This window comes from Cornus florida, unplaced genomic scaffold (assembly GCF_030987335.1).
Source record: "Cornus florida cultivar Cherokee Brave unplaced genomic scaffold, ASM3098733v1 CherokeeBrave_3.0.0_Hap2_Chr06, whole genome shotgun sequence".
Classification (NCBI taxonomy): Eukaryota; Viridiplantae; Streptophyta; class Magnoliopsida; order Cornales; family Cornaceae; genus Cornus; species Cornus florida.
This window is the reverse complement of record NW_026775576.1, coordinates 94,483,850-94,496,139: the sequence shown is the minus strand read 5'-3', so window position 1 is coordinate 94,496,139 and position 12,290 is coordinate 94,483,850. Positions and strand designations below refer to the sequence as shown.

At 34.9% G+C, this 12,290-nt stretch overlaps 2 protein-coding genes across 2 annotated transcripts; one reads left to right on the top strand and one right to left on the bottom strand.

The window, feature by feature from the left end:
* Nucleotides 1–2,175: 2,175 nt before the first annotated feature.
* Nucleotides 2,176–7,293, top strand: LOC132313001 (ACT domain-containing protein ACR10-like). The gene is made up of 6 exons (XM_059811599.1): nucleotides 2,176–2,684; nucleotides 3,011–3,229; nucleotides 3,802–3,907; nucleotides 4,728–5,064; nucleotides 5,654–5,938; nucleotides 6,425–7,293. Exons 1-6 carry the CDS (start codon nucleotides 2,531–2,533, stop codon nucleotides 6,560–6,562), a joined length of 1,239 nt encoding a protein of 412 aa, XP_059667582.1. The 5' UTR covers nucleotides 2,176–2,530; the 3' UTR covers nucleotides 6,563–7,293.
* An 846-nt stretch (nucleotides 7,294–8,139) lies between these two features.
* Nucleotides 8,140–11,686, bottom strand: LOC132313000 (uncharacterized). The gene is made up of 13 exons (XM_059811598.1): nucleotides 11,278–11,686; nucleotides 10,984–11,121; nucleotides 10,530–10,611; nucleotides 10,344–10,420; nucleotides 10,081–10,196; nucleotides 9,840–9,948; nucleotides 9,642–9,758; nucleotides 9,447–9,538; nucleotides 9,286–9,352; nucleotides 9,108–9,189; nucleotides 8,910–9,001; nucleotides 8,653–8,796; nucleotides 8,140–8,557 (listed from the first exon to the last, which is right to left on the bottom strand). The coding sequence occupies exons 1-13, from the start codon at nucleotides 11,488–11,490 to the stop codon at nucleotides 8,411–8,413; spliced, it is 1,476 nt and encodes a 491-aa protein (XP_059667581.1). The 5' UTR covers nucleotides 11,491–11,686; the 3' UTR covers nucleotides 8,140–8,410.
* Between the last annotated feature and the right edge of the window lie 604 nt (nucleotides 11,687–12,290).

Below are 12,290 nucleotides of genomic sequence, written 5' to 3'. Positions count from 1 at the left end.
ATGATTCCATCCCTCCATCGTGGATTAACTAATCAAATCATTTTAAAATTGCATAGACCAAACACTTGGTACATTGACCTCTAACATGTGCTCGATTTTAACATATAAAGCTAATAATACTGTTATAAAATATTTAACTTTTATTTATTTTGATTGTAACATATTTATTGAAGACACCCTTGGTAGTGACAAAGTATCCACCATCAAGAGTTGTATTGTATTAATAGTTTAAAGTTATGAAATGTTTATAAAACAAATGAGAATATTATTTGTGAGGAAAAACAAGAGAGTTGTGATAGAGTTTGAGAGTTGAACACATTCAATTACATTTACGTAAATAGGGATGGCGTTATTTTTCACCTATATAAGAGAAAATCGAATATGTTCGATTCTCAAATTACTATAATTTTTAATAAAAAAAGGGACAAAACTTAATTTTAAAAAGATGATCGTTAGGTGAGACTATGGTTCACCATCTGAGTTGATACACGACGTATCAACTCGTTAGTAACCATTTTTTAAGGGTTCGATATCGTTGCATATTTTCATAAACAGGCCAGTTAAGTCGGTTTATACCGATATTGGTCTGAATTCGTTACATCGCGACCGTGAAAAATACCGCAACTAATACCACGACTGCGAACCATGGGTGAGACTTATACTTTTATGTATATATATTTTGAGAAAAAACGAGAGCAAATAACAATTAGGTGAGACTATTGTTCGCCATATGAGCTGACAAGCGACGTATCAATTGGTTCGTACTTCTTTTTTAAAGATTTCATATTATTATACGTATGAACTCGCCAATTTGACCAGTTTATAACAATATTCGAATTTATTATATTGCAATAGTAAGTGATACTGTGACTGCGAAACATAGGTGGGAGGTATACTTTTATGTATATTTATTTTGAAAAAAAAGAAAAAAAAAAAGGGCGCACATACAAAATTGAAAGCTGAGACCACGAAATAAAAGGTTGAGAGAGAAAGTAGAAGCTTTCTTGAAGCCTCCGCAAAGTTAGGCACGTGATGGGAACCATCCAGGATAATAAGACACGTGATGGCGGCTGGAAATGGTGTGTACGCACGCACTGCGAGTGCGTAAGGTCAGGTGACGTGTAGCCAATTTCTCGCGGTATAAGTTAAGGTTGTTCCAAGTTATCCGTAAATGAGATAATAGTGGAGATATCAGATATCTATGGTTTAGCAGCATCATCCAATAATGCTAAGCCACGTCAATGCCACATCATATGGTTGGGAAGTTAAACATTATTTTTGTGTGGTAGGCAGAGACTTGAATTTTTTTTTTTTTGTCATAAGGGTATACCCTATTATCAGGGTACCCTATTAGACCAACATATATTAAAATAATCATAATGACATCATGTTTGTTCCCCCCCAAAAAATATATATATATATATATTATCATAATGTTTAACTTTTATTTTTATTTTTATTTGTATAAATTTAAACTGAGATATTATTCAAACCAAAATAAGTTGATTAAATAAAACGAAAGAAAAATGGTGTCTTACAGGATGTTATCTCATCAAAATTGAAAAAAAACAAAGAAAAAAAAAAGTGAGATGGTGTGTTATTGTTGACTCAACTAGAATATAATTATTATATATATAAAAACTGAAATGTATACTTTTCCTACTTGAAAAAGTGAAAGTTGTTTACTTGAATTCAATTTTCAATTTTTCTTTGAAAAATGACATAAATTATTATTATTTTAAACAGGAAAAGATACTTACACCTCTTAATTATAAAAAAATTCCTTTTATTTTTGCCTTGAAAAATAATTCCACCCATTTACTTTTATGAGAATTTAAATTTTCATTTATTTATTTTAAAAGGTAAAGAAAAATCAAAATATCTCCCACATAAATTTTTGTTGATGTTGTGAAATAAAGTTGTTGCACTATATTTGTTTATTTATTTATTATTATTGATACGAAACTTTATACCTCTTTTTAAAGGACTTGAATCTTCACAATTTTTTTAAAAAAGTGAAAAGCATAGCACCACTATACTTCGGACAAGATCTTGACTCCTTTGGAGGTATGCTAAAAAAATACTCTAATTTTGAAAAATAAATTTGTCATTTTATAATTTTTATTATAAAAATGACAAAATTATATGTATTCTAGCTAGACCTTAGATGTCAGTAGGAGACAGAACAGTAATCGCAATCATAGCAGAATAGACGAAGAAACACCACCCAAGCCCAAGTAAACAAGTTCTTAAAAAAGAGTTCTTGAAATAATTAAGTTCCTAGAAATGGCAAAAGCCCCAATCTTTATCTCTCTCAACATGACAAGCCATTTTCATCCAGTATGACAGTATATAACTAACTGAGCATCAAAGCTAGAGATAAAACCCAATTTGAACTCTCCCTTCTTTGTTGCCAAAAAAAAAAAAAAAAAAAGGTACTTGTTTATATATGTATATATATAAATATCAAAGAACAGTCGAATCCCTGTGTTAGAAGATTGAAGGGCTAAAACAATAGCAAGAAGAAGAGATGGGGATTCTATACGACGACGTAGTGATCATCAGACATTCCGAGAAAGAAGGAGATCCAACTGTAATTACTGTTAACTGTCCCGACAAGACTGGCTTGGGTTGTGACCTCTGCCGCCTCATCCTTTTCTTTGGTTTGAGCATTGCCAGAGTTGGTATTCCCAGATCACTCACTCTCTCTTTCTCTATGCGTGTGTGTGTGTATATACGTCCACAATATATCTAATGATCAAAACTAACTGTTATTTTGAACTAGGTTATGGGTATTTTGATTATTTTGAGATTTTCTCTCTCTAATTTTAAAAAATAAATAATAAATGATTGCTTGTGTCTAGGTTATATTAGTTTTGACTCTGATTTGATGTTTAAGGGCATGAGAAATGATACTAAATAGTTTCTCTTTCACTCATTTAGTGGAACCATTGATGGGTTTTGAGGTATTGGTTAATTTGTGTTTTTTTTTTTTCATTGTGTGGAATAGATGTATCTACAGATGGGAAATGGTGCTACATAGTGTTCTGGGTAATTGGGAAGCCAACTACAAGATGGGCTTTGTTGAAAAAGAGACTAGTAGAAGTATGCCCTTCTTGTTCTTCAGCTTCTGGGATATTGTTTTACCGATCCGAATTGCAGCCTCCCAAGCCTCCTGATGTGTTCCTTTTAAAGTTCTGTTGCTACGATCGAAGAGGCCTCTTAAACGGTAATAATCATGTTCATAGTTTATTTCTCATACTTCGATTTGACAACTTGTTGTGAGATGTATTGTGGGTTTTATTTGAATTGTATGGTTTGAATATTTGTGAATCAATTTTGCATATAGTCATATGTTTCACTTAATTGGTTTTTAGTGCGAGTTTTTGTTCTTCAATGACATAGCTTTTTCTTTGTTAAGTCTATGTCTTGAATGTAAGCATCCTTCCCCAATTTAACTTCTAATGAGGTAATTTTACTGTTCTTTAACCTCAATTATGTTCTATTTGGTTGCTAGAAGCAATTTATTTTGTAGGCTATGAGTTCTCATTTATTTTTCCATGTTCTCTCAGTAATTAAAGGTGTACTAGGATTGCATGATCTTCCTTTTTCTTTGATATAGGTGTGTGTGTGTGCGTGTTTTTTGGATAAGTTTTTGATATAGCTATTTTGGTTATGGATTCATCTAATTCACACTTGTTCCTTTTGTGTTGTATTGGCTACTTGATGATTTAAATTCTAGGACAATTATGAGTGATTTAGCTATCATTGAGTGTTAACTTTTAAAGAAATTTTGGGCAGATGTTACACAGGTTCTTTGCGAGCTTGAGCTTACTATAAAGAGAGTGAAGGTATCGACCACACCAGATGGGCGAGTGATGGACCTGTTCTTCATCACAGATACGAGGTTCTACATTCTTGGCACGGTCTCTGCTGAGATAATATTATTAATTTTGCCACTTATTTTTATATGTCTTCTTTTGGGGGTGCAAGTGTGGACTCTCAGCGACATTGATGCTATATACTCTGTTAACTGAGTGAGAGTAATTTGATGACATGAGTATAGCTGAAACAGGAAATCTTGAATGCAAATTTATGAGAACAAGTTTGGTACACATATTTTTGGAACAAAGATCGTCCTGTTTAACCTTATAATGCTTAATTCTTAAGATATGGAAGAGGGATAGTTGAGGACCTTTGGGTATTCGGCCGCTGACTTGGCCTGTCCGATCAGTTGATCACCTCCAGGCTTGAATAGTTGCAATCTTATAATAATGGATGATCTTCCCCATCTCCGTGTTTCTTTAGAAAGTCAAGACTATTATTACACATATTGGTTAGTAAGTAAATGAAGACTGGATTTTAAAGGACTGCTAGTGCATATTTTCCTTGTCATTTTTTATTTATTATTATTATTATTTTTAAGGATGGTGGGGACATCATTACTTGAGTCTGAATTATATTCTTCTAAGAAGAACGTATCCTTTCTCAATCCTTTCTCAGTAATACATAATTTAAGTTCTTTTGTAGATACTCCTAATTTAAAATATATTTAAGTTATTGGAATTGATGTGAATAGATGTGACGAAATCAAGGGGAATGTTCTAACAAAGCCTTTCAAAGCATTCTTGAAATCATGTCTTTTTTTTTTTTTTTTTTTTTTCTCTTTTATCTTGTTCTTCACATTCCTAAACTTTTCGGTTATTTCATTGTCGTTTTATTATCAGGGAACTTCTACATACAAAAAAGAGACAGGAGGATACATATGACCATTTAAAAGCTGTTTTGGGGGATGCCATGATAAGTTGTGACATAGAAATGGCTGGCCCTGAAATCACTGCATGTTCACAACGGCCTTCATTTCTTCCTCCTGCAATCACAGAAGACAAGTTTAACTTAGAGATTCTTAATGAGCGGCAAAGTGGATTGCTCACTTCCAACAATGTATCCATCACAATGGATAACTTGCTCAGTCCGGCTCACACGCTTGTCCAAATTGTTTGCCTAGATCACAAAGGTCTCCTTTACGATATAATGAGAACTTTAAAGGATTACAGTATCCAGGTACTTAATCTTGATAATTTGATCTGATAAATAAAATAAAAAAAAGCGTGAAAATATCGTATCATGTCTCTCAATTTATTACAGTAAATAGATTTCTGTTGTCATCTTTCTTTATTGAAACACTTGCGTGCTTGAATAAATCTCACTCCTATAAATTCTAATCAGAACAATTTTCATTTTTAACATGTTAAACACATAGTAATTGCATACAAATTCTCATTCTTCCTCTTCCATACTCCATGTTGTGCTGTGGTTATAAATCATTCTGTTTGTGCAATATCTTGAAGACCATGTACGGAATCTTGAGTGGAGATAAATGTTAGTAACTGTATGGACTGAGTGTATTGTTTTCTTAGCTTACTTGTCGTCCAATGCTTGAAGTTTGTTTAGTGTTGTGCCAAGTTATCAAATACTTGTTCTGCTGGTGCATTACTGATGTGCAAAATTAGCATGTTTGTGACCGCAATTTTTAGAATGCTTAATCACTTTAATGGCTATTTTGTTTTATGTTTCTTTAACCACATTTTTTTTTTTCTTTTCTAAACTGGATCTAAATTTGTAAATGACAATACCTTATAATATATACCAGATTTCGTATGGGCGCTTCACAACAAAACAGAATAGAAATTGTGAGCTGGACTTGTTCATCATGCAAGCAGATGGGAAGAAGATTGTTGACCCTAGCAAGCAAAGTGCATTGCGCTCTCGTCTTCAAATGGAACTAATTCGCCCCCTTAGAGTAGCTCTGGTGAACCGCGGTCCTGATACAGAATTGCTGGTAGCAAACCCTGTGGAGTTATCTGGGAAGGGCCGGCCTCTCGTTTTTTATGACATCACCTTTGCTCTCAGGATGCTCAACATTGGCGTCTTTACGGTACTTTCCTGATCTGCATACTATGATAGCTCAGAATGGGATTGGTATTTATTGTTTAGAAACGTGGATTGTATCTCAGTGACCGTTTAGTTAGCCTATGAGTGCATTGTTGGAATTGTTAGCCTCACCATGGATTATTGGCCAAGGTGCTCATTTGGTTGCTTTTTGTCCTTGTGATAGTTCCAAGAATAGGGTGGCTAGTGGGACTGTGATAGTGCATTATCCTTGTCCTCTTATGAGATACTGTCATACTGATAATCCCTAATGAGTTGAACTTAAAGGGCTTTGCCCAAAAAAATACGATTTCGCCAACCATCCTTCCTGATGAAAAGCCAATTTTGGTGTATGTGTGAAATGACTTCCAATACGCCATAATGAAAATTTTCAGCAACCAGTTTAATGAATAAACAAATTTCATAATCGGTTCTTTGTTTATTCTTTCACAGCATTTTCTTTTCCCAGAAATAATCTGATTGCTTTTTCCAGGCTGAGATTGGGAGGCACATGATTGGAGATCGGGAATGGGAGGTTTACAAAGTTTTACTTGATGAAAGGGATGGTTTATCTATTCCAGGAAACAAGATCGAGGAAGCAGTTTGGAAAATGTTAATGGGTTGGGAGTGATGAAGACTGGAGATAGTATTTCTTCGGGACTGCAACATGCTCTTTCAACCTCTGTACAGTATACTTCTGCTTGGCTAAATATTTTCTAGATGTATATATGTGATATATATATTGTGAAAAGATGAGCCATACCACGTTTTAGTCAACGACCTTTGTAAGACTAGCATACTAGTATAAATTATGAGTGAAAGTCGGTAGCATTATGTATATGAAAGCTGTAGCTAGAGGGAATTATGGTGTCATATCATTAATGTTGGATCGAATCATGCTGTCCAACGCCACTTCCTCTTTGTAAACGAGTTCTGTATGTATGGCATCGTGCACAAGAGAATGAAGGTTTGTAGTTTAAAACTGACAGGGACACCAAAGTGTTAGCCTGTATATGAATGAAGTAACAGTTTCTCTACATCTATGTAATTTTGTTATTCGGATCAACCACGAACAATCTTGTACGTGTATGTGTAATTTTTTTCTTGAATAATTTCTTGTGTCCCTTTAATGACATCTCAAAATACCCTCTGAACTCCTCCAATGTACCGGAAAAGTTCTCGCAAGTGATGAAGAAATTCTCAGGTTAATAACACCCTTCTTCAGGATAATGCATCTTTCAATTGTTTGTTGCTCTGTTCTATCCCTCCCAAGCTGTAAACATTGGACTTTATCCTGGAATTTGCCCTGCATGGATGGAATTATCAATGCAGTATGCACTAGTTTCCCGGGCTTTTTCTTGATATTTGTCTCATTTCCTATTGCAACTTGAACAGATATGTTGGTTGTCCTATCTTTTATTTTTTTTTCTTTATGCAGAGTTGAAAAAAAGAAAGAAAGAAGAAGAAGCATATTTGCTCCTAATCATTTCGATTATATAATTAACATGATGGAATGCCATTATATGAAATATGTAGTCACATCAGAGGCATCGTGATCAAAGCTTAATATCTTGCATACAGATATTTTGTACCTTTCCTTGCACCATCCATTGTCATTTTCACACAAATATCTTCCACATATATATTTGATATTCTTCAAGGATTCACGCTTGAATTAATTCATGTGGAGCCCCAACTCTGAGTTTTAAATAAATTGCTGATCTAAGGATAGTTTCTACTCACTTGAATTCAACCAAGAAATAGTTTTATAAATTGTGTACATCTATGTGGGCCTTGTCTGCTCTTATGATTGATAATGTTTACCACTGTGGCCTGTGCAAATATATATATATATATATATATCAATCTACATGTTGCTCTTTGCAAGTTCTGTGATGTGAAAATTCTTCTATAATGCGTTAAAACAGCAAGACCCTGTGTACAATTGCTGTAAGATGAGTTCAGAGTCTGCGCACTTATACTTTGATGGATCAAAGAGGATGGTGGTTCTTCTGCTCATGGTGCAGAACAACATAAGTGAGGTCACTTTGTTTTGGTGCATAACACAAACAAGGCACTTGCCAATTAGTTCTAATGTGACGTATCACATCACGTCGCCTGGGGAAAAGGTTATTGGCAGTTATACGTGTGGATGTCCCCTAAAATGGACAATACTTACATTCCCACTCAATTCATGGAGATACAAAGTATAGTTGAAGCTGATCCAAAATTCACATCCCTTCTGTTTAGACTAGTATTGAAAATACAAATGCTTTCTTTGAATAAGTTCAGATATATATATATTCTATTTTACACCATGCTCTAATAAACAAATTCTATGGCACATCCACATATAATGAAACAAAGATACAAGCAATCAAAAGCATAAGAAACCCCACAAGAGTTTACATACATGTAAGAATCTTAAAAGTATGAAAAATACACAGCTCCTTGCTTTGCCTTGCTGCGAATTGGCTCCTCACAGTTTCCAGTATATGCCCAGTTTGTGCAAGATGCCGGAAACCACTCCCCAGAAAGTAATCTCAGCAAATATCACATATAATAATGTCCCTAATCTCTCCGAGTTCCACACATCATTAAAAACATGCTCTTGAATCCAATTAACCTGCTCATTGCAATTTTAATGCACAAAATTAGGTGATATATCATATTTCTAGCTAGATAGTTGATCATCAGATTAATTTGCTGAACATTACTTACCAATGTTTTATCTTCATTCTCATAGTACCATCCATTTACGAACGCTGCAAAGATACCTTGTGCTGCCATCACATAAACTAACATCGCGTTCATTCCTATCCATTCTAGGAACAAGAATGGAGTCCGCCATCCCTTAACATCAATCTGTTCAATTATTCATCTAAAAAGTCAGTCCAAAACATACTTCCTTTAGATAATACTTGTTCAGCATTGGTCTAACGGAGCATTGAAAGCTCGGATTAGATATAATTGTTTACCAGTATGTAGAACGCAGAGAAAACAATTCCTGCTGCACCGGCTGTGAAACAAACATAGCTGAAGCTGTAGAGCTGTTTGTTGATAGGAATAGCTACAAAATAACGTAAACAGAATCACTCTAATTTGTTCTGTCTTCCGATGAAAGATGGTTGGGACTCGTTATCATAAGCTACATTAATATTAGTCAAGAAGCTCACCATCTGTAAAATGAAGAATGATGGCTAAGACAAGTAAGCCAAGCCCCATTGACACCCATTGCTTGAGCCTTTCAGAGTGACCCTGCATAAACACCCCCACTTACATTATCTTCTATGAACTTTGTGTCTTGACTCTCAAATAATGCATTTTATTTATAAATTCAGGATTGTAATGAACCTTGAAATGAATCAGTACGTGTCCATAATGGATCCCAATAGTGCCAGAGAGTATAGCTGATATTGAACTGAGAAAAAACAATAGCCAAATCCATGTTTAGTTTGTAATCATATTAAAAAGTATGAAATTTCATGTTCATTTGGGATGATGAATCAACAAACCTCAACAAGCCTTCGGGTTCAAATGGAGCACGGCACCAACTTGGAGCATTCTCACGTAATGGACCAGAACTCGGAGAACTAAGTGTGCAAGCCTATCCATCGACGAATTCCATAAAAAAAAAAAAAAGGATCAATGTCTATTCGAATGTTACGAATAAAATATTAGTCCTCATTTCTTTCCTGTTTTTGACTGACCTTTAAGCGCGACCAAACAGGTTGCGAATAGAGATGGTTGATGCCCCAAACTTGTCGATCCACATAACCAACTGCATTACATGCTGGTCCTAAATGGCCTCTCATCCCACATTTTACCTAAAAAAAACCACTGTCAGTTTCATTGGCTGCAGTTTAGAAATGTACTGTGTTAATCTTTCTAAGTCATTTATCACATACTGTGTATCTATCCGTTCTATGACGATCGTGAACTGAAAAACTCCAATCTGGCACATACAGTGCATATGTTGTGATCATGTAAACGAGGAATGCGACAAATCCCCCAAGCCTAAAACAAAGAACAAGCCATTTATCACAAAGTTTTAAGGAAAAGTTAAAATTTTGCAATATCACAGAAATAATTCTTGTTATGTTGAAAGGGACATCAAAGCTGTTCTGAATAAAAATTGTGTTAACTTACCATTGCCATTGATATGCAGTGAAAATGGAGAGATGACCTGGTTTTAGCACAGTTGGTCTGAGCTTGGTGGTCAGAGTCTCAATTAGAGCTACAACCAAGTAAACCAGTGCTATCCTCTGCTCACAAACACAAGAAAATGAGTACATGTATGGGATAGGTACATTCAATAATTCATGTTTATTATATAATTGTACATAAAATACCTTATTATATTTTACACAAATACTATTTTACCTAAAAAAATATAGGGAAGAATGCATTACCTGGAGGATGCCCATCCATCTTATCTGCTTCATGTCAACTCCATAAGAGAGATCATCAGGTGCATGAGAGTATCCTCCTGCAGTTCGTATAAGAATCTTCATTTCAAATGTCCATAGCAGAGACTGCTGGTTGATGTGTTCCATTCAATAAATCAGCCTAACGAAAAAAAAGTAGTGAAAAACCACCTTGCAAGAGAATCCCCCAAAAAAGAAGCTTCAATGTCCTTAAGATTATCTTTCTGATTGCATCATTGACCTTGGGAATTTTCTGCAACAGTAAAATTAATTTTTTTTGGGTTAATCCATTTGCCATAATACCAAATTAGGGTTTTTGAATACCTTTTCCAATTTTGAGTACATTCAGACAGTTTATCAAACACATACTCAATAAGAAACATGGGAAATCAAATACAATGCAAACAATTGCCTGATTCATCTGTTTAATTGAACCTGAAACTCCTTAAGGAGTGCAATAACAGAATAATACTACATAAACTATTGAGTACCAATTCTTGCAAAATATATTCACTTCAATTCTGAAAGAGTCGCTTCTATGTGCCACAAAACCATTTCATTGTGAATTCCCATATACTAGTTTAATATGGCATTCGAAAAGGCATTGCCTAGTACTTGTACCAACCTTAAGAGCAAGAGCAATTGCAACCCCAACTATGAAGAGAAAAAATGGCATCACAAAGTCAGCCAATGTGCATCCGTTCCATGGTGAGTGATCAATACGCGAATATGCTCCCCCAGCATCATCCACCAGTATCATCAACTGCACATTTTAACAAAGGTTAGAACTGAAAACCCTACATAGTCCTCTCTATAGTGACTACAAGTTAACACTGTGCTAAGACAATTGTATTTCAATATGATAGCTTAATTTCATTTGCAATATGTCTTATAATCTATAGCATATAAGTGTACTTACTACTATGGTGAGGCCTCTAAATGCATCTAATGTTGCAACCCTTTTGGTTTTCCGCTTAATCAGTGGTTGCTCATCCTTTGGTTCCACCGGCTGATCCAGGGACGCGCTCCTCTCCTCTTTCTCATTACCGCGTTCTTCTTCAACAATCTTTTCCTCTTTCACAGGTACTATTGTGTGGCCTAGACCTTCTTCCACCTTCTTTGGATCCTCCATAGCATACAATTGTTCTCTCTGTGTCTGCTGTCTGCTACTGCTATCACTATAGCCACTGGCTTTTATTGGATAGTTTTGTAACAGAGAGGGAGTGAGACAAAGATTGAATAAAAATGGCCGGCCATAGTTGTGTACTTGACTTAGTTGGATGAGTAGGACCAGGAGGAGAACTGAGAGAGATTGGATGACCAGTGACTCGGACAAATCAAGGGCTTTGTCAAGAAAGACAGAAAATGAGTCCCCCCACACAAAAACACACACACACACACATTACACATATATGTCCAACCATGCTTATCCTAGTATGATAGGCAGTGTAAGTAGCCGTTGGTGGAATAATCAAAGGGTACGTTGGGATGTTGTTATTAGCTGCAAACTGACAGGGAATTCTTTTTTGTTCTTGTATGGCACAACTCTATGTGCTGTACTTAAATAAAATAAATAAAATTTGACCATTCAACTTTGAAGAATTCTTTGTTGAGTGCCTGACGTAGGTCCAAAACTTCATTCGACATATGAGAGTAGAAAATTCCATTGTTTATAACACTCGGTCTTTAAAAACTAAAAAAAATTCATTTTAGTAGTCTAAAGGGATCATGTCATGGTTTGACGAAGGATTGTTAATCTGTGATGGACCATAATGACAAACCTAATATATTTTATGCAATTAAAGTTCAATGTTTGTGAATTGTGGTAACAACAATAAATCATCTGAGCTTTTTCAGAATAGTTTGGACCAAAATGAATAAAATTGATCTTAATCTCATGAACAAAACTGATTATAAAACTATATACAGCAG

What these genes read in the sequence shown, in the direction of transcription:
- LOC132313001 (XM_059811599.1), top strand. Translation starts at nt 2,531, where the DNA reads ATGGGGATTCTATACGACGACGTAGTGATCATCAGACATTCCGAGAAA. An exon ending in TTTGAGCATTGCCAGAGTTG is followed by an intron (nt 2,685 to 3,010) that starts GTATTCCCAGAT and finishes TGTGTGGAATAG; the next exon opens with ATGTATCTACAGATGGGAAA. An exon ending in TCAACATTGGCGTCTTTACG is followed by an intron (nt 5,939 to 6,424) that starts GTACTTTCCTGA and finishes TGCTTTTTCCAG; the next exon opens with GCTGAGATTGGGAGGCACAT.
- LOC132313000 (XM_059811598.1), bottom strand. Translation starts at nt 11,490, where the DNA reads ATGGAGGATCCAAAGAAGGTGGAAGAAGGTCTAGGCCACACAATAGTA. An exon ending in CTGTTTGGTCGCGCTTAAAG is followed by an intron (nt 9,539 to 9,641) that starts GTCAGTCAAAAA and finishes GTCGATGGATAG; the next exon opens with GCTTGCACACTTAGTTCTCC. An exon ending in ACGTACTGATTCATTTCAAG is followed by an intron (nt 9,190 to 9,285) that starts GTTCATTACAAT and finishes GTGTTTATGCAG; the next exon opens with GGTCACTCTGAAAGGCTCAA.